The 22919-nt window shown below is 26.2% G+C and overlaps 1 protein-coding gene across 6 annotated transcripts in view; it reads right to left on the reverse strand.

The window, feature by feature from the left end:
- The window catches only part of LOC135931651 (tubulin-specific chaperone D-like), a 100306-nt gene that overhangs the window by 26845 nt on the left and 50542 nt on the right, over window positions 1–22919 (reverse strand). For all 6 annotated transcript variants that reach the window (XM_065468899.1, XM_065468898.1, XM_065468903.1 and 3 more), the window contains 7 exons: window positions 12927–13033; window positions 12572–12791; window positions 9749–9836; window positions 7870–8752; window positions 7417–7711; window positions 6968–7171; window positions 6886–6923 (listed from right to left, as the gene is read on the reverse strand). In XM_065468899.1, the coding sequence (XP_065324971.1) occupies window positions 6886–6923; window positions 6968–7171; window positions 7417–7711; window positions 7870–8752; window positions 9749–9836; window positions 12572–12791; window positions 12927–13033 (1835 nt within the window). The remainder of the gene's footprint in view (window positions 1–6885; window positions 6924–6967; window positions 7172–7416; window positions 7712–7869; window positions 8753–9748; window positions 9837–12571; window positions 12792–12926; window positions 13034–22919) is intronic.

Raw genomic sequence — 22919 nt, forward strand, 5'->3', positions numbered from 1 at the left:
GAAATTAAAACTTTTTATAAGTTTTAAAACTTAGGTATGTCACCGTTTGCTTTAATGACCTTAATTATTCTAATTGAAATATTTATTTAACTGATGACAAGTCTCTGAAGCTAATTTATGCTACATCTGTTGAATATTTATCTTTAAGTCTGCCCTTGTAATAAAAGATGCTTTCGAAACTTTCTCTTCATGATTCAAGTCGGAGCAAAATAAAGACTATTCCCATACCTAAGTTCTATTATATAACAACTATTTTTTGCAAATTTTGATGATATGGTGCTCTATCCTTTAAAACGCGTAGTCCATTGCAGACAATATCATCTTTTTTGTTTGATATACTATTAAAAAACTATTTATAATGTAACAATGGCATCAAGAAAGCTTAATTCACCTATATCCTTTCCTATTATGTAATCCCAGCTAATTATATTTTTAATTAATTTTGCACCCCTTTTATTCAACTTCATTTTTGTTTCTCACACGAGATTATTAATAGTTAGGTATTCTCACTCAAAATTAAATTTAATAGCTAAATACCAGTTAATTCCATTTCTCAGTAGTCTAATTTCAATGTTTATAACCAATCAAGTGTTTTCTCTTAAACTACTTTTTTTTACCTTAGATAGATATGAACGAAATGATAAACTTAAGTTTTTACTTATTAAGATAGATAAACCATTTTATTAATCCTTCTATTGCAAGTTTTGAAACAATCTTATGGAAAGTAGAATGACACTCATTCGATATATCTCCGATTAAATCATTTTTACTATTATTTTAACTAGAACTTAATGATATCTTTTAAACGTTCTTCTCGATTTGTAACCCTCCTAAACAATGTGTAACAATGCTATTTGATTTAGAATAATATCCTGAATTTTAGATTTATGATTTGGTCAGTCGCGATTATTATTTGTGATTGTTCTTTGTATGCATAAATAGCTAATTAATGATTATCCAACTTTCAACGTTTTCCTGCGAGGAAGAAGGAGAAGGTATGTTTTTTTATTATTTAAGTATTAAATATCTCAACAAATAAAAAAAAATCTATTGATGAAAAACTTTATAGTAAAATTTTGTGAAATAAGGTATAAATATTAGTGTTTTTAAAGTATAACAAGTAACATTAACTAGTTATAATTTTTGAAATGTAATTGCCAATAGTAACTAGTTACTTTAAAAATATGTATGTATAAATCTAAACAATATATTCAAATAATTAATTTTATTTTTAATATATTGTGATAAATTAATATTAAATTGAATTTATTAATTTAAAATTCTGATTCAAAGGATATGCAAACAATAATATAATTTTCGGTCCAAATAGATTTTCTTTTCTTAATGTTACATTGCTGGGTTTCATAATTTTATAACCAAATTCAAGTAATAAACCTATTAGTATTATATTTCTTTAATTTAGCACAATATATTCCATATTTTTTGCCCTTAAGTTACTGGTAATATTTATACTCTGGAATTTCATAAATAATAAATGTATTTTTTTTAAATTTTACTAAATTAGATCATAAAACCTAGTATAAGGTGTTTTATTCATGTTGTTTAAGATAAATCTATTTATCTGACAAAATGTAATATCATATTTAAAGTTACTGGTAATATTTATACTCTTGAATTTCATAAGTAATAAATGTATTTTTTTTAAATTTTACTAAATTAGATCATAAAACCTAGTATAAGGTGTTTTATTATTGTTACTAGAAATAGAAATATAAGTCATTTAATAATTCTTGCAATTCTTTTTCTTTTATTCAAATTCGCATGATAATATAATAATGAAAATAAACATTTTACAAAAAATACAAAAATAACTATATAACAATTCAATACATATCATAAGGAAAGACAAAGACTTAGATTATTTCAGAATTAAATAATTTTTGTATAAAATACTAAATTAGGAATCATTACTTACTAATAAGGAAAGACAAAGACTATGAAAGAAAAACAAAATATTATAATGCAGAATCAAATATCATTTCCTTAAATAAGAGATTAATCAAATACCCTTAATTCTAAAGGCTAATTTAATTTTTTTTGTAATTGGGGAATTATCTAAGGTACTTTTGTCCTGGTCCTCTTGTCCAGGATTTTTTTGCTTTCTAAAAAAATAAGTAAATTCCATGATCTGTTTCCCAAAATTATACAATATGATACATATAATATATAATTAAATAAGAAATAAATTTCCTAATACCCTTTCCTTATTATTCTTATTATCACAATTTGACAAAAAAGACTCCAAAATTATACAGGCTATAGACTTGGATGCTGATGAATTAACATTAAAAAAATATATGCAATAAGTTTAAAATAAATAATTGCAACAACTGCATATTATATAAATATTATATTTGCAAATATTTGAGTGAAAAATAAAATAATTCTTAATACAAATCATAACCTGAAACCCATTTTTAGAATTAATGAACCATTTTGAAATTTATAAGAACCAAATCTAACAAAAGTATGAAAACACTGCTCAAATTTTTAAAAATGATTACTTTTAGTTTGGAATTAGAAACCTTGAAAACATAACAGATTTAAGAACCCAGAACAACTTTTACAAATTTTTAAGAACTAAAACTTTATTTATCAAGGAGGCCTGCTAATTCATTTTTTTTTCAGTCTTACTTTGAATTTCAATGATTTAGCCCAACCTAAAATTTATTTTATGGCATGGCCTGAGTTTTTATTTATAATAAACTTATATATAAATTAGACACATATTAGAACTGCTTGTTTCACCTGTCAATAGATTATTCTATTCCTAATCTAGAAAAGTGTTATTTAATATTTCCTAGATAGAAACAGAATGCAATATGAATTCTGAGTCTGATTCATCATTTGACGAGGATGACATTCTAATGGTTAAGGATGATGTAGAAATTATACCTTCCCCTTCTACCAGAATTGCAAAAAATGGACCTATCTTGGCCAAGTCGAAAAATATTTTGAATTCCACAAAGAGAAGGCTGGTAGTTAATATTATTGTCAAATATATCCTATGACTTCCAAATAAAAAGTATATTTCAGCATCTAGTCATCCACAGCTAATCTATGGAAACATATCTCTGTAAGTTTATTTTGACATAACTTGTCTTAAGTTATAAATTTTAATTTGTAACAAGATTTTTGTTTTGCCTAATATTATAAAGAATAATTAATTGAACTAACTTTTTAAGAATAATTAATATTTATATAATATATATGGTGAATTCCATATCAAATCAACCAAAAAAAGTCGATTCTCAACCCGACCCCCTTCAATTTTTCTTAAATTTTGCATAATGGTAGTATATACTATAACTAAGAAAAAAATGAAATTTTACCTCCCAACAAGGTTTACTCGCTAAGATATGGGCGTTTAAAGCGCGGAAAAATAGTACATTTTTGACAAAATGTGCCTCATTTATTTTCAAATATCTCGAGAAATAATTAAGTTAGAAAAATAATTTAAATTTTATTATGTAGCTTATAAAAATAAATATGATATAAATTTGATGAATGTCCAAAACCGGATGTATAAAACCGGAAATGGCCATAAAAAAAAAGGTATTTTTTTTTCGAAATTTTTTTTCTGTAGATAGATATAACACTGCTTTATATTTGTGCCAAATCCTAGCCTGCGATGAAAAAGGGTCTAGGAGTTATGACTCTTTATATGGCTTAAATTGATCAAAAATATCTTCATTTAATGAATACTTATGAAATAATGTTTTTTTTTAAATTATGTCTAAATGATAGGCCCTAACTTTTTTTTATTTTTAATTGTTTACATATTGTGACTGAAAATTACTTGACAAAATAATTCTAAACCAATTTATAACTTTATTTTTCTGAAATGCATAATTACATATAATATAATAATTCATAATTATGTTTACAATATATCATATATTAAATTATCTAAAGAATTGGAATAAATTTTGACTTTAATTTTATTTTCGTCAAGGGGAATATAAGCATGGTATTTTTGTGTTCCCGGAATTCTTTTTGCTCTCAAAAATCTGCTTTCTAGATGATTTTCCATATTATTGTATTCATTATTGCTTACAAAAATGTAATTTACTCCATGTATATTATTTGTTACAAAGTTGAATAAATCCATTGGTGTCAAAATATGGTTTTGATATGGCCGTTGCAAACTAGCTCTAGCTGCTAGCCGTTTTATAATACCTCCTAAACTGTCGCACGGACTTTTTCCATGAGCTGTAGCAAAAAAATGCCACTCGGCCTTTATACCAAAAATCACATTCATGATTATAGAGATTTATGAAATTTTTTTTATTTTTATATTGGGTTACGGCCCCATCAGAAAATTAATAAATTTTGGTCAATGTATCAAATCTTTCTTTTAAAAATAAGATCATTTTAGTTTGAAATAAATAAATGGCACAGGCATTGTGCTTTAAGCAATCTGATATCACCACTAAACTTATATGTTTTAGTGTTGTCCTGACTATAATAAATGATAAAAGAGTGAATAGTGGACTGATTATTTGTCCAATGAAATCCCTGTGCATGGTCTTGCACTTTTTCCCAATAATATAATGATTTTATTATTTTTTGTTTATAATAATTTAGTTTCTTTTTCCCAATAATATAATAATTTTATTATTTTTTCCGTTTAAGAATACTATTTTCGATTCGGAGAATTCATTTTTCTTTAATATAAATGAAAATTGTGATTATGATTTTAAGATGAAGTAAAAGTTATAGAGCTTACACATTAGGGGTTACGAAAACTACAATATGAATGTGAATTTATCAATTAAATATGATGATATTTGTTGAATTTTAATTATGATAGATTGTTTTATGCTAATAAATAAAAAAAAGTAAGGGCATATCATTTAGACATAATTTTTAAATAAACATTATTTCATAAGTATCCATTAAATGAAGATATTTTTGATCAATTTAAGCCATATAAAGAGTCATAACTCCTAGACCCTTTTTCATCCCAGGCTAGGATTTGGCACAAATATAAAGCAGTGTTATATCTATCTACAGAAAAAAAATTTTTTAAAAAAAAATACCTTTTTTTTCTATGGCCATTTCCGGTTTTATACATCCGGTTTTGGACATTCATCATATTTATTTTTATGTCATATTAAAGAACTATTATTAAGCTACATAATAAAATTTAAATTATTTTTCTAACTTAATTATTTCTCGAGATATTTGGAAATAAATGAGGCACTTTTTGTCAAAAATGTACCATTTTTCCGCGCTTTAAACGCCCATATCTAAGCGGGTAAGCCTTTTTGGGAGGTAAAATTTCATTTTTTTCTTAGTTATAGTATATAATACCAGTATGCAAAATTTAAAAAAAATTGAAAGGGGTCGGGTTGAAACCTTGGTTGATTTGATATGGAATTCACCATATATAATATTTATAAAGAAAGCATAATGTTTTTTTCCAATGCAAATATATAAATTTTTATTTCAATGTAAATATAAATATTCTATTTCCCGATAATTTTTTTCGGTTTAATTATATTTTATATATAAATTGTATTATTTAAATAATTGAGTATAATTTTTTTATATTAAATACATGGGTTCAGTAAATAAATAATGCGTTATATGAATTATGTAGTAACCTATAATGTAATTAGTTACTTTTGAAATATAACGGTAACTAATAAGTAGTTACAGTTGTAAAAATGTAACTAGTAATATTTTTACCAATGAACTAGTAACTGTAACTCGTTATGTTTCAAAAGTAACTCTTAACAACACTAATAAATATTTATTTTTTTAAAAAATAATAATATTTAAGTTATTTATTTAAATTTTCAATTTCAAATATATAAAACGTTTAAAAAATATATATATTTAAAAATTATATAAACTAAAATATTTTTAAAAAAACGATGGAGGGGGAATAAAAAATTATTTTGTCAGGCATAAAGCCGAGGATGGAGATAAAATTAGATATACATATTTCAAGAGATATTCTTTGTCATATATATAAATTTTCTTTAGGATTTTCAGTTATCGTTAGCTTTTAACCTAAAGTTTTTAAAAATGGAATTGCATCTTCGCCGAAATTCCCTATGTGGTAGAAAAAATACATTTCCTAATTGCGAATATTTGTTACGTTTGGATGCTTCGGCGGTCGCAATGGGTGGATATTGTGCGTTCGATTTTGCACAATATTATCAAAATAATTTTAAAACTTTAATATTATAATACCGATTTTTTTAAAAACCAAAGATAGATATGCTAGAAATACCATTATCCTATTATCCCATTAGATTTAATATTGTTTTCAACTAAGTTAGTTAAAACCGATTAAATAAGTTCCGGTTCCTATCAATTTTGAGAGGGGTTCCTAAATTTGGTTCATAGATTTGTCATGCTTCCGAGAGTTCTTGTTTCAAATTCAATTACAGATGCATAATTATACTTAATTTCCAAAAATTTAGCCTAAAGATAGCATAATATTTTTAAAAAACGAATTCAGTACCTTAATAATGTTAATATAAATATAACCAAGACTGTACGATTTTTTTATAATAATATTTTAGCATAATTAATATTTTTTATCATAAAATATACAAACAAAATGTGTAATATATTAATGTAATTTTACATTTTTAATTCCAAAAACTAGTTCTCCCCTATTAAATTCTACATCCAAATATACCTAAACCTTGATAATTCGACAAATGATGGGAGAGAGATTTGGTTCCATGTTGAAAAAATCTCGTGGCTTAGGCAATTTTGTTTTTAAATTGACCAACGAGATTTTTAATAACACTAATAGTAATATAGAAATATATATGTTTAAATAAATGTTAATTTCGATGATTTGTCGTTTAAATAGTATTAATAATTAAATATTAATTTTACCCGTAATTTTTACGTTATCCAAGTAAGAGACGACGATCCTATATAAAGATAAAGTATCGAATTGTATTGTATTCTATATTACTTTGTGTATGCTATAAGAGACTCCTTTCTCAGTTGGCAAGAAAACCTACCTGAAGAATTCAAATGAGTAAACACATCATATATGAGTGTTATGTCATATAGATCCTGAGAATTATTTAGAATATCGCTTTTATCGCTAATATCCTTATCGGGCAAACACAATAGTTGAATCGGAATATTTGGTAAAGCTTTACAAGAGGATATTCTTAGATTTATAAAATAATAAAGAAAAATGATAAATCAATAATACTTTTATTATTAGTGAAAATTCATTAATTTTACAATTTTTCGAGCATGCGAAAATGGGAGGTGCTAGAGTACACTAATATGTATTATTATAGTAATATTAAAAACATCACTCATATATATAATAATTCATGTTAAGAGAAAATATAGAATAACTTTTAATTGTGTTTAAAAAAATTATAGATTTATAACATAAAAAATTACAATAAGTTATCCTCAGCGACTCCTTCTGGAGCAGGATTCATAGTACACCTGAGTATTTTCATATAATGATTTTTCATATTTTCACGAGCAAAATTTTTGATTTCCATACTTTCTGTTATTTGGGGGTCGATATTATCTAAACGTTTTATAAGAAGTTCTCCAAGAGCTTTTAGAGAGGATAAACCATTTTGATTGAAATAAGGGTCAATAGTTTTGACAATATCCTGTGGGTAAAATATCGCGGGATCAACAACATTGTTCAATATACTAAAAAGTAAGGAGTAATCTAAATTTACTTTAATTTGTTTTTTTTTAAAAAATTAAATGAGAGTATCATAACTGGTAACCCTATTTTAAGCAATTTTTGGTGGAATTAAATGTATCATTAAAATTAATTTTCAAATCTTCTGAGATACAAATTTTTATTATATGAAATGGTAATTTTTATTGTACCTTGATCTTCTCTCAATAAACAAAACATCAAATCCTCGCTATCGCACATATTGCATATCAATGAACAAAGAGCCGATAGCCTCAAGATTTGACCATTATTAAGTGTTCCATAATCAAAATTTTTATCTCTGTTAACTTCTTTAACATTGGCTTCAGCGTGAATTAGTTGCCGTATCATTGAGATGTTTTGTTGTGACACTAAGATATGAGTCCAATTATTTTCATTAAATTTATCATAATTTATGGAATCATTCCTTTCTATAACATTTAAACTTTTATCATGTATACTATATTTCGATCGATTAAGTGAATTGAAGATTCTTTTAATAATTTTAATATATCCGTTGAAGGTTCCTTTTAATATGTGGCCCAATCCAATGAGCGCACCATATCTAGAAAATGAATCGCTGTTCTCATTTTGTCCTCGTGATAATTGAAAATATTTCAAAGATTCTTGGCAAAAATATCTTATCAAATTTTGTATATCCTTGCAAGTGGGATCCTTTAAAAGTGAATCCCCAACAACCTCTTTATCAATACCTTTGAAACCAATATATTCATCATCGTAAAAGGCATTAATAATTCGTGTTAACATATATTCCACACAAAGACCGGCCAAAACTTTTGATTCTAAATTGCAAAAGCCTAACAATCGGTTGGAGATAACGAAATTTAAAAGTGGTTCGAAATAGGGATATTCATGTAAGGTTGGAAGAACCGATTGATCATCAGCTATTCCAATATAATCACAGGCTGATGGGAAGGAGGTTTTTAAGGAGACAATAAAAGGAGCCAAACTAATATAACATCTTCTAAGGTTGCAAACGTCACAGAAATCAACTTTGGTTAATATTTCGATACCGGCTGGTATGCAATTCTCGCCCTGTTCAATAATTATTTTAGTTTCGTTAGATTTGAATATTATGTTATAAAAAATCAATCATTTTAATTTAACATTTAACTAAAATATTTATCTAGTTGTGAATGTTTTTTGGCACACTTAATTATTTGGAAATTCAATCATTGATTAATTTATAAACAGAATTGTTAAAGTATCGCATAGATATCGGTGAGAATTTATCTTATGACGGTATATTTTTATGCATTCGAAAATCAATACATTTCCGATATCTTTCTATCTTAATTATAGTTAAATATCGTTTTAATACAAATTTAATAAAACAATAAAATATTTAATTAAAATTAAATTAAAAAGATTTAGAGTAATATAAAATGATGAATCTTAATTCCACTCATATATCAATCTTGAATAAAGTTAGATCTCAAAGAGGAGAGGTTCTGCTCTAATTTTAAATTTTTAGTAGTTTATATAATAAGGCGAATTTGTATCGTTTTCAGTTCGATTTGTACCATACCGTTTTTAAGATATCCAAAGAATAAGAGGGAGAGGCCAGATTCACGGCAGCCCCGCAATTATTATTTAATTTTTTTTTGCAAAATGATCTTTTTATAATTTTATAAAATATAACACCCATCTATGGTGGCATGGCACAAGCAACTATATTTAATAAAGCAAAAAAAGAGATGGGAGGGGATGTGTCCTGATAAAAAATTCTAAAGTGCAATATTGTAATAATCAAACAAAAAAATATTTAATATGTTATTTTTATATTATTATGTATATAAGAAGAAAATTATCATAAATGTATCGATTTTTTAATTCATCGATATCAAATATATTAAGGGGAAAATATATTTGTATTGGTATAAAACAACCTTTTTAAAATTTGAATCGGTTTTGATACTTAAAATATCGTTAAAAAATCTGTTTATAAATATATTAAATTTTATATTAAGTGATATGAGGTAAAACAGAATGGTTTATGCATAAAATTAATATAATAGGTAGTTATGTAACATATCGCCCAACGTATTCTTGGAAAGTTGCTGAGGCAGCTCTTCGGCATTTTTTATCTGAGTCGAACAAGGCTACAAACAATAAATTCCTATTTATTAATACATTTAATATTATGTATATCTGAAAAATTTATAAGTGATATTTTAAAATTAAGAATAACTGGTTTAAAACCTGGGCGAAAAAGGTCCTGGATAAGGCTCTAAATATTTTTAAAAACGTGGTTCTGATTCAAAAGATTTTGAAAAGTTGTGGTTCCGGTTTCTAAATTTAACATGGTTATGAGGGTTCCAAGTTCGGGGTACGATTCCACATGCTGTTAAAGCAATCAAATTTTTTTTACCTAATCTAAACAATAAATAAACCACAGAAAATGAATTACATAATATTTTAAATAAAATATAGATTTGTATTTTTGTTAGAACCGACCATACTTTAAAAACATAAAAATTTTATTAAAAAAATATATTTTAAAAAAAGTGAGAAGGTCGCCTCTAGATAATGGTATGGGGGATTGATATACAATGTGACCTGCATATTTCTATTTTAATTTCCCCAAAGTTGTGATGGGATAGGATAGTGATCGCCGACACGACTTTTGCCGTGCTAAGCACATGAATTCAATTGATAAAGATTAGTTATATAATGCATTTCAATTGCATAAAAAACTTATTAGACAATGATTGTCAAATGAATTTCTTATCATAAAAATTAGGGCTGTGCCGATGCGCAAATTTTCCCCAGATCTGATATTTATTTAAATTGATTTTATTTACCATCTATATTTGAATACTAATATTTTCTATTCAAAAAAAAATTTACATTAAGGGTATTTTGTTTTTTATTTATTCTCAGAGTTAATTATTTCATTTAAAATATGGGCAATGTTTATGGCTCTTAATTTAGCCGATTTTAAAAAATGGCTATCAAGATTTTAGCCAAAATATTATTACCAAGCTTTGAAACTTTTACAATAGATTTCCAAACTTATCTTCCTGGATAATTTACTTTTGGCTAAAATCTTGAGTTAGTCGTTTAAAAAAATTATCTTAAAGTGACCGTTAGATATTTTAAAATAATTTTCTTGTTGCAGATATAGTAATAAAAAAATTAAATTTTAAGTTTTTAAAATAATTCGATTTTTTTAAAAACATTTTTGGGAGGGGGGCTTCGCCTCCCAAACCTCCCATTTTTTATGAACACTCAATTGCTTATATCTTTATAATATTAAAAATTTTATTGTATAAAAACTCTATTTTAAGAAAAATATAATTTAACAATCACATAAAATATAAGTAATTCTTATGTAAATGATGGTATTTAAAAAAATATGACGATATTAAATAATACAACTTTGATTAAAAATAGTATTAATTGTATAAATTTTAAGAGTTAATACAAAAATTATATAAATGCTATAACTAAGACGAAAAAATATGATTATAAATATTATATATTAAAACTAAAATCATATTGCAATTTTTTGATTTGAATTTATAAAGAGAGGTCTACTTTTCTCTGAGATTTTTCTAATTCATCTAGAATCAAATTTTTTTCTAGAATAATCTCCTTATAAATATTTAATAAGGCTAAACCATTTAAACGTTTTTCACCGGTGATATTTTTTAAAAAGTTGAAATGCAGGTACTAATTGGTAAGGTAGCTAAAATAATTAATGTTTGAATTAAAGTGCAATTACATATGGAAAAAGTTCAGAGCATTTTTTGGTTTCAAAGAATACTCTATTCTGTCAAAATTTCTATACCAAAATTCGACATCATAAATTAACTTATCATGAGCCTACTAAATCATCAGTAAAACTCTGAGATTTTATATCCTCTCGTGTTTCAAGTGTAATCAACAATTTAGACTCAACCGGAAAAAGAAAATAAAAGCTTTTTAAAATAAAATTATGACTGATAAATCTTTTCTTTAATTAAAATAAAAAAGCTTCTTAAGGTAAAATCTAGGTACCTAAGATGAAATCCCCTATCCGTCACTTTACCCTTCCTCTCCCTCAACTACCTCAAGAGTACAGGTTTTTTTTCTCTTATTTAATAATCATATTTTCTTAAATGTAACTCATTAAACATTAATTAAAATTGCCTACCCCTATCCAATTATAATCAGATACTAATAGGACAGTAGGTATGGGTGTGGGCTGTCTTATTTGGCCTTTTCCCTCTTAATCAGTTCACAGACGTTTAAACGATAATCCTCGGACTATTGTGCGTACAAGTACGTGCGGCTTGCCCACAAGCGTGTAAAGGAGTTCTCATATTTTCTTCCGCGATTACTTTAATAATCCAATTAGATGGAAATGAGAAAAATCTAGCGTAGCTCTGTGTTCCTACAACTGGCTTTATCACGTATTATCAGTTAAGTAAATTATAATAAAAAAAATTAATTTTTTTTTCATTTTTCATGGCCCCAACCTCCCCCCCCCCCCACAGCCACTGCATTTATTATTATTATGAAATTATTTATAAAATAAAAGATATTCCGTTAGCTTGAACCGATAGAAAAATTATATATTATCTTTGAATTAATCTATTTTAACAAATACCCAAACTATATCGCGTAGTTTTTAAAACTGATACATAAAAAAGTATTTTTTAACATTTTACCTTCGATATCTCAAAAAGTATAAAATATAGGAGGTTAAAATTATGCCCAGATCGATATCAAGAACCTGAGTTTGCATATTAAATTACATAAAATCAAAAAGGATCGGCTAAAGGATTGTGTTTTCATGGAATTATATAATTTCGCTTTCAATTAGAATTAATGTAATTTTATTTTCATTTTAAAAAATTAAATATTTACTCTACTATGCTTTTGAGATGCTGTTTCATTTGATTAGATGGATAAGTCCTGGCAAATGACCATAGTGCATAACATGCAGCATCTCTCACCTTTTCCCCAACCACTGTAGTGCCCATTCTTTTTTCGTAGAAAAGTGCTTTGATTAAGCATGGAATTATTTGTAAGATAAATTGACTTTGAAGTAATTTTTGGCGGGCCATTTCGGCTACACATAAACATCCTATTTGGAGGGGGGGGGGATAAATAAAACTGTTAAAATAAGAAAGAAATCATCATTAACTAAATATATTATATGATATAAATCCTAATAATAATTATTTCAATACAGCAACTTAAAATTTGTAATATAGCCTACCTCCGTGGCAATGATTCAGAGTCGCATTATCGCCAAACAATTTAATAACTATTTTCATTAAATGTTCTAGGTATTCATCGGGCAATTGCAGAGATATTCTAGCGATTCTACATGAAAATAAATTATTTAAATTATAATAATGTTAATTTTTAAAAGATTAAATGAAAGCAAGTATCAGGAAGTATACTGAACAGCTAGTCGGGCTTCCCGAGATACAAAATTTTTATTAATATTAATTGATATAAATAATAAGAGTGGAGGATACCTTTAGCCAGGAATGTGTTAGCACAAGAATGATCAGTATCGCTATATTATTTACAAAAGTAATTTTATATGACCAGATTTAAACTTGACGAATCATGAATAAAATTTTTTACCTAATTTCTGAAATATTTTTCATTTATTTATGAAAGTTAAACTTTAAAAATTTTACAAATATAAGAAAATTACATTTATAGCACTAGCCATATTTATGATATTATTCTGCACAGCTAAAACGTAGTTACCTCTAATGCATTTTAAATACAAGATGAGGAATACTATTGGTATAAATTCTGAGGTGACTCCTAAATGCACTTCTCAATATACTCTAATGATTTAGAGGTAAAAAAAATATTAAACATTTTAGAAATAATTATTTTATGTTCTAAAAATCTTAGTGTGATAAAAGATACTACTAACAGTTAGTATCCAAACATATTTAAGTCAATGGCTAATAGAAAAGACCAGGGATAGTCAACACAAGGGTCTTTTGTCGGTTCAAACGATCTTATTTTAAAACAAGTAACGATTAAAAATTGAAATTTTTTTCTAAAATAGAATTCTATAATATCCATATTTGGGGATGAATAATTTATAATATTTAGCTATTTAAATTTTTATCTTGTTATGACATGTTTTTGACAAATTACAATATTTTCACTTAATATTTTTAGGTTGTATTAAAAAATTAAAAGTTTAAACATGACAAAATGGACAATATACGAAAGTTAAATATCTATTTTAATATTTGGGAAAGTTTCAGATTGATATATAATGCTTAAATATATGTTAAGATCATATTAGTAATATTACCACCATTGAGTTAAGTAAAATTGTGGCTTGTCGGCGCAATCAATCAATTAATTTTTATAATATTATTATGGTATGCAAATATATTAAATTATATTAATAATATCCTCCTACCTTGAATCCAATATTAAAAATAATTAATAATTTATTTTGTAATCAATTTGTCCATAAACACTGTGTGACAAGAAAAATGGGAGAAGAAAATAAAAACAAGTTTTGGTACAGAATTTGACGCTGAGTTCGAATCCGTTTTCCAAATTTTCCCTACACGTCAAGTTTTAAAAATATTACCGTATAAAGACAACTTTTCGAAATTCTAAAAATGGTAAAATTTAGATCTTTATACGGATATATTTTAAAAAGTATCGAATTAAAATCCCTGAAAATTGGTGATAGTGTTAAACTTATATTTCTTTATAAATTTACTAATTTTTATAATTTTTTATCGATTGGTTTTTGAGAAAAATGGTAAAGATTTCGTTTTGGGGGCCTTAAGTTTCCAATTTAAATCACTATCAAAATTATTAACTTTAGAAGATAAATTTTATATAATTTTGCTTCAAATATGCTCAAGATTATATATTAATTCTAATTATGTTTCAAAAGTACTCTATGCCATGAAAATTCAACCAAAATCTATAAATTAAAAAAGTACAGATATTTTCGAACTTTTTAATTTGTACACTTATATTAAATTTTCTCTGCACAAAGCATTTTTAAAGCAAAATTAAGGTAATATTTATCTTTTTTAGTTGTATTTAGTATTATTTTATGCATTTATGATCAATTTATACCAAAATCAGATATCTGTACCCACTTTTTTAATTTTTATTCTTTTTGAATTGAGCATTTTTGAAGCAAAATTCATTTAAAATGCAATAATTGGTAATTTTTTCATATTTTTTTTATTAATATTTATCTTTTTTAGATGTATTTAAGAATATTTGTTTTTTTAATCAATTTATATCAAAATATATGATTTTCCAATGGAGTAACTTGAACCCGTAGTATGGGCAATAAATAATAATGCCAAATAACGAGTAGGAAGAAAGGAGAAAAATCATTTTTTTTCGCGCTTAATTTTTCATAAACATTTAATTTCTTTCATTAATTTTTTTTTAAAATTGGATTTTAAATATTATTCAAATTCCCTACTTATAAAATATTCTACAAAAAATTAATGCCGAGGTCCTCTTGTTTAAAGTGTGTCTCTAAATTTTGTTACATCTGTGCGGGCTATATATTGCCGGCATAAAAATGTCCAATTTCTCCAATCATTCAAAGGATTTATGAAATTTATTACAATATTCCACTCTGCGATTTGGATAAACCATTTGCCCTTAATTACATATGTAAAACATGTTATAATTATTTTAATTCATGGGCAAATGGAAAACGGTCATATTTGCCTTATTCGAAGCCTGCATTTTGGCACGTAGCAAGAAATCATTCGTGGGATTGTTATTTTTGCTCGATTAGTACATTTGGGTTTAGCAAAAAAATAAGAAAAAAATTCGTTATCCTGAAATTTCGTCGGTTGTTTATCCGGCAAAATATAATATGCATACAACAGTTCCTTTTTTTAATAGTTCGCAGCTGGAAAAATTACGTTGCCAGGACAATGACAATATTGATCTTGAGTATCATCCCAAAGAGAATTCACCCTTTATGCTACAATAGCAACTAAATGACATAACCATAAATTTACAACTTTCAAAAAGAAAGTCCGAATTTTTAGCCTCAAGGCTTAGTGATTTTAAAATTTAAAAAAATGGAGTTCGAACTTCATACCGATTCCGTGGAGCATCGTTTAAAAAATTATTCTCTTAAGAAATTTTTTTTATACTATTCCAACAATCTAGGTCAACTTTTTTTACAACTTAATATTGAATTGGTGCCCCATGAATGGCGCTTGTTCATCGATTCAAGCAAAAACAGCTTGAAAGCAGTTTTGCTTCATAACGGAATTTCTAAGCCATCAATTCCCATCGCATATTCCAACCAGTTAAATGAATCATATGAAAATATGAAATATTTATTATCAAAAATAAATTATTCCATCTACGAATTTATGATATGCTGCGATCTGGAAATGATCGCAATCCTGACGAAAGTAAAATATGAGATAGGTTAGCTTAGGATAATATATTTATTTAAATATGAGAAATATAACTATTTCATTTAAAATAAATTGTTTGGGTATGGTACCGTGTGCAGTGTAGCGAAGAGAACGAAAGCCATAATAAATAAATATATTAAATGTAAGCTATATTAAAAAAGATTTTATAAATAAAGGTAAATTTAAAAAATATAGGTGGTTTAAAAATTGAGCAAGGATTTTATAAAAAAAAAATGTATAATAATAATAAAGAAGGTTTTCTGCAAAAATTAAGATATTTTTTTAGTTGTAGGGATCATCAGAACCGAAGTTATAAACCTTCAAAAAGTGCTAAAAATGACGTTTTTGACCACTTTAACCTAAAATAAATAAAAAACCTGACAGCGGATTTAGAATATGCATAAAAAACTGTCTTAAAACATGTTTATTTTATTTTCTCCCAAAAAATCAAGTCGAAATTTGTGACACAGTGAATTTATACATCTAAAATCATCGTGATATATCTAAAAATACAAAATCAATGGCGATCTTTTCAAATATAATATATTTGCAATCTTTTTCTATTAAAGCAAAAATGAATGGCTGATATTATATTTATTTCTTTTATATAAAGTAAACAATACATGGTCAATGATAGGTCCAATTATTTATTTATAATTACATATATATATTACTTATATTTTTGTCTTTCTTTTAATTAAGCAAATAAAACACGCCCCCCCCCAAAAAAAAGGTCCTGCGTCTTTATATTTCTAATTGTTTTTTTATAATAATCATAACAAACATTCTTTAAGTAATAGAGTATCGGACAGGCGCGTACGCAGGAATTTGGTCTGGGGGGGGATAATAAATTTTTTTGAGAAATATTATTGTTTTTTAAAAATATCAAGCATAAATTTATTAGGACTAATAACTATTCCTAATACACAATTTTAAATTAATGTGAATTATAAAAAAATTATATGTAAAGAATCACTTAAATGACCCAAAATAGAAATTTGAATTTTTTGAGCCTTTACACAAAATGTTTCTTAGGAATAATTGTATTTTGTATGTTATATATTTACAATGTAAAATCCAATCTTCGTTGGAATTGAGCTAATTTTTCAATTATCTCATCCTTGCTTGTCGTCAAATGCCTATGAATATTCAAAAGATCCAAACCTTTCAATCTACTTTCACATGTTGTACTTCTTGGTATGTTTTTCAGAGACCTGCAGGCCCGACCTCTGGGCCGGACAGTATTTTAATTTTTTAAAATACACCCGGGCCAGGCCCAAAATTTTTTTAAAAAAACACCCAAGCCGGGCTGTATTTTTTAAAACAGCTATATTTGAAATCGTTATTATTAGCTATAAAAACAAAAATAAATATAATTTATTTTAAAAAAATCCGGGCCGGGCCTGAAAATTTTATTTTCAAAAAAGCCGGGCTGAGCCTGTAAATTTAAAAAAAAAGCCGAGCGGCCTAAAATTTTTTTAAAAAAAGCCGGGCCAGGCCTGAAATTTTTTAAAAAAAAGCAGGGCCAGGCCTGATAATTTAAAAAAAAAACCCCAGGCCGGGCCGTAAAAAATCTTTAAAAAAAATCCGGGCCGTGCCCTGCAAATGGTACTTCTGCAGGCCTCTGTTATTCTTCTTAAAAAAGAGAGTGTTCTCTCATTAGTTTACTAATGGGAAGAGTTTATAAACCCTTTTAATACATTGGGAATTTAATCTAAAATGTGTTTGAAATAATGCAGAGCATCCATAGCATTTTTTGGGACTATTTCAACTATAGTTAATCTTATAAACATAGTTATTCAGCTAGTAAGGCATCATAAGATACTTTAACATCTTCATAATAAAAATCTAACTAATATTTTTTATTCTATCACCATATGAAAAAGGTTGGGAAGGCTTTTGTGGAAGTAATATTTGCAGATGTAAGTGCTGCATGATATATTAAAAATTCATTTATTTGGGTTATAAATGTATCTGCATCTAAGATATACTCTTCTATTGATCCTATATTAATGTTTTAACGATGAGCTTGCCTTGCTACAAGTCGAGGGAGACAAATATTAAACACGTATAGCTCTGCTTTTGACTCAACAATAAAATATAAAATTCTTCATCAACATTAGCCCTAATTTCCTTGAGTTCTGATAAAATGCTCTCCGCTATTCTCATCTTCTTAATCAAATCAATGTCATGTTTTTGAAAAGTAATACTTAAAATAGTTGTATAATTAAATAATACATTCTAATGAAAAATAAAATTTGGAATAAGCATTGAATCCAATAATTTTCTTGCTTCTGAGGAAATATTTCTTTCAGGCCATTGTGATATTTCAGTAATAGCAAATAATTGGCTCTTCTAACTCCTTAAAAACTGTTACTGCTTGATAGCAGAGACTCTATCTCGTTGGACAAGGTTGCAATTTCTTTTTCCCAGTTGGACAAGAAGTTTCAGAAATAATAATTATTTGACTAGAAATTTGAAAATGGTAGATAAATACGCCACTAAAAATTTGAAAATAATAAGTAAATATTACGCCGGAAAACTTGAAATCAAAATTAATTGATAAAATAACTTATGAATGTGATAATAAATGTAATAAAATATATATTTAATATGAGATACGAATAAATATTAACAAATATAAATTAATATAAACAATAATATTTTTGAAAAATATATCCGGCATCTGCATTTTTTGGCTTTGGGGGGGGGGGGGGATTTGTCCCCCTGCCCCCCCCCGTTGCGTACGCCAATGGTATCGGATATTAAGAACACTTATTGAAATACTTAATAAAGGTATTAATAAGTATGATCTGAATAATAATGTTGTATTTATTTTTTTAGTAATTTTACAATAATAATTGGTAAGGAAATTAAATCTAATATCTTGAAGGTAAATCCAGATAAGGGAAAATTAGATATGTTAGGTAAAATAAATAATTTTTTAGGTAGTAATGTACAAAATAGTACAGATTATTTTACATTAAATATTACAGGAAATACAGGATAGATCTAAAATACTATAATTAAAGAATCGGATAATATCAAAAATCCGATGGTTGTACAAAATAATTTAGGGTATCAGGAGGTAAAAACTTCAGATTAAATTATTTCCTCAAATATTGTTCAATCAATTTTAAAAGAATTGGATAAAAGAAATCCAAATTCTTTAAATAAAATTCAGGATAATATTAAAGATAATCTGCAGAATGTTTCTTTTGATAAGGTAGAGTAATTTAATCATCTAAAATGTTTTAAAAATAGTGCTGTAAAATAACGTCGTTACCAAAGAAAAGGAACGCCATTCGTTACCTTTTTCTATAGGTAACGAGTAACGATAACGCGTATCTTTTTTTTGAGTAAAGGTAACGCAAAACGTTACTCGTTGCTTTAAATTTTTTTCTTAATATAAATAAATTAAGCCAAGTTTTTAAATATTAACCACCATTCCTTCATTTTTATTTTAAATTCTCGTTGCTAAATTTTTAGTCGAATGTTAATATTATTATTCTATTTTATAATTTAATTTAAGAATATTATATCCATAGTACTTATTTCTTCAGATGAAGATGATTTAACCCTTCCCTGGCCTCAATTTGAAATATATTTTACACTAATAAAGAAAATTAAAGGTTCAAGGTCTACACTTTGTAAATGTAAATTATGTCATGTCCAGCAGTTCAAACTTAAAAAGCATATGAAGGTAGAAAGATGAATTAATATATTATATTAAACATTACTTTAATAATAGAATATTAAATCATGGGTATTATAAAATAACCATTAAAAGAAATATTCTTTCATAATATTATGAAAAGCTTAATCATGAAATTAAAATATAAGCAATTAAATTATACTATAGTATAGGGCTGGAACCAAGATTAAAAACTTAGAATTAACAAAATATTGGTAAACAATATCTTCTATTTCTTGTTTTGGTATTGATATTTGGTTTAACTTCAAATTGTTAATAAATTTAAAGAATAAAATAGTGATTTTAAAAAACATTGTTTAAATAAATATATGGAATAAAACTATGAGGCAATATTTTTTTAGAGAACCGTACCTAGATATTTTTCCTGATTCCTTTTTAAATGATAATTCTAAAATAGATAAAAATTGAAAAATTTTTGGCAATCATAATTTCAATTTTTAATATTTTCCTTGACAATAAGCTTAGTGAGGGATTAAAAATGCAATATATTTTTAAAGATTTATTTTTAATTATTGAAAAAGGTAAGTAATTTTTGATAAAAAATTCAGAAATTAATAATATTTTAATTAAAAAATTGTACTGTACATTCCTCAAAAATGAAAGTGATTAATGAACATTTGAATAGTAATTTAAAAAAAAATTGAAGCCATACAACTCACACTCATTGAGATGCAGAATCCATCTACATCAAAGATAAAAAATAGCACAATCAGCTGTTGATGAATTAGTTTTTAATTTTGTAATTAAAGAATTACAAGCATCATTTAATTCAATAAAGCACTGCATTTATTAATATTATCAAAAAATTGTAGCCAACCAGTGGCGTAGCTACGGGGGTGGTTTTCGGGTTTGGACCCCTCCCAGAGCAAATTTTTTTTTAGATTATACGTTCAAAAGACCTAAAAGTGATTTTATATGAATTATATTTTTCTGGTTTTGATGTTTGTGGAAGGATATTATATTACTATTGAAATTATTCTGAATAGTATTATTATAAAGTCATTGAGAATAATCTACAAAATTATAATAACATATTATTGATGCATTTAAAAAATATATTTATTATATATTATCGAAGATATGATTATGATTTGTAAGATAAACACGGCCGAAGGCCGGGCAAAAGGGCCGAAGGCCCGTTAAAGAGGGTCTGGGGGGCTTCGCCCCCCCAGATTTTATATGTATGGACCCCCTCTAAGGAAAATTCCTAGCTACGCCACTGCAGCCAACTATTAAAAATTAATAAAGCATATGACACCATGGCAAAGAAATTAGTAGATTTATTGTGTATAAAAATTGTATGTACAACTGTATATTTTTGGTCAGCTTATCATCGGTATTATATATTGATAATACTCTCTTTAAAAAAGTGCTTATTTAGGGATGACGATACACTGGATAAACCCTTGAGAAGGTTTCAGCCTGCTTAGCTTGTAAAAAGCTAAACCAAAAACACATCTTTGATTATCTAGCAAAAATAATCTTTGAAATTTTTACTGCATAAAAAATTCAAAATAAAGTGACCAAATGTATTACCGACAATGCTAGAAATTAAATAAAAGCTTTCAAATTAGAGTATATGAACAAGGAGAGAAATACTAATGATAGTAGTATCAATCCTATTCAGCACATATTTTAAATCTCATTGCAAATGTTGACATTGAAAAGGCAGGTAACGATGTCCATTTGAAAACTATTTCAAAAATAACATTTTCTATATGTAATGTGGAATAAACATGGGCAATCTTCAAACTGTGCAGTAGTTTTAAGAAAAACATGGGAAGATATCTGATTAAACAGGTTATAACAATATGGAACTCTTTTTATATCTCCATGAAATTAATAAATAGTCATTTTAAGGAGAATTTGCAAAAATTTGACGAATCCTGTGATAAATTTGAATTACAAAGATCAGATAACGACAAGTCGTTTATGAATGAATATTGTATGGTTATTAAGAAATATGATATACATATATAAGATTTTATAGGTTATGGAACCGTAGGGCTCTTTCAATTTGGGATATCTCACTCCCAAGATTACCATTATAATATTAAAACTTAAAAAAATGGCTTTAAATAAGCTTATTTATTCAATCCTGGAAGGCATAGATAAAAGGTATACATTTCAAATTAGAGATCTGCAAAGTTAGGCCCGGCCTGTACCCGGCCCGGCCTAATATTTTTATTTTTAAAAAAAATTAGAGCCGGGTCGAATTTTGGATTTTTTTTAAAATATATCTAAATTTATCAATTTTATATTGAATTTTTTATGTAAAATAAAAATATTTGATTTTATTTATTGAAACTAAACGACATATAACATATGTCTTTTATTTTGAGTAATTATAAAAATTAATTTCTATATTTAAATAAATTCGGGCCGGGTCGGTAAATTTTTTTAAAAATATTTCGGGTTCGGGCCGGCAAAACTTTTTTAAAAAAATTCGGGTTCGGGCTGGGCCGACAAAACCTTTTTAAAAAATTTTGGGCCGGGCTTTAAAAATTAGGCCCTGCAGATCACTAATTCAAATACTAATTACAGGCTATATTTTGATTATCTTTTATTTTCAATTAAAACACATCTATAAAGATAAATATATACTATCCGTAATAATTCACCCGCAATTTAAATTGGATTGGCCCAGGATAAAATTAAAGGTCAACAAAGGAAGAATGCTAGAACTTATTTCCAGTTTGAGAAAAGATCTTGATAAAGAACAGACTTAATTCCTTTATCCAACACACATACCAGAATATTTTCTGATAAAGATAAAAAATTTTTTGATGAGGAAATAAATGAAGATCCTTGTAAAGATAATCTATTAAGCATTTTTCTAAATAAAGGTAATACTTTAAATATTTTTAATAAATTCCCTGAATTAAAAATTTTATTTATAAAATATAATACAACTCTCCCACCCTCTGCGCCAATTAAATTGTATTTAGTACGGCGAAAGGTTTGTTGAGCACTAAACGCTCTTGTTTGTCTGATCAAAATTTTGAAAATCAATTGTTCTAAAAATAAAAAAAAATGTTATATTATATATAATATATTATTTTTGTATAATTTTATTTATAATACAATT

The sequence above is a fragment of the Gordionus sp. m RMFG-2023 genome, chromosome 1 (assembly GCF_954871325.1).
Source record: "Gordionus sp. m RMFG-2023 chromosome 1, tfGorSpeb1-WG-v2, whole genome shotgun sequence".
NCBI classification, from domain to species: domain Eukaryota; kingdom Metazoa; phylum Nematomorpha; class Gordioida; order Chordodea; family Parachordodidae; genus Gordionus; species Gordionus sp. m RMFG-2023.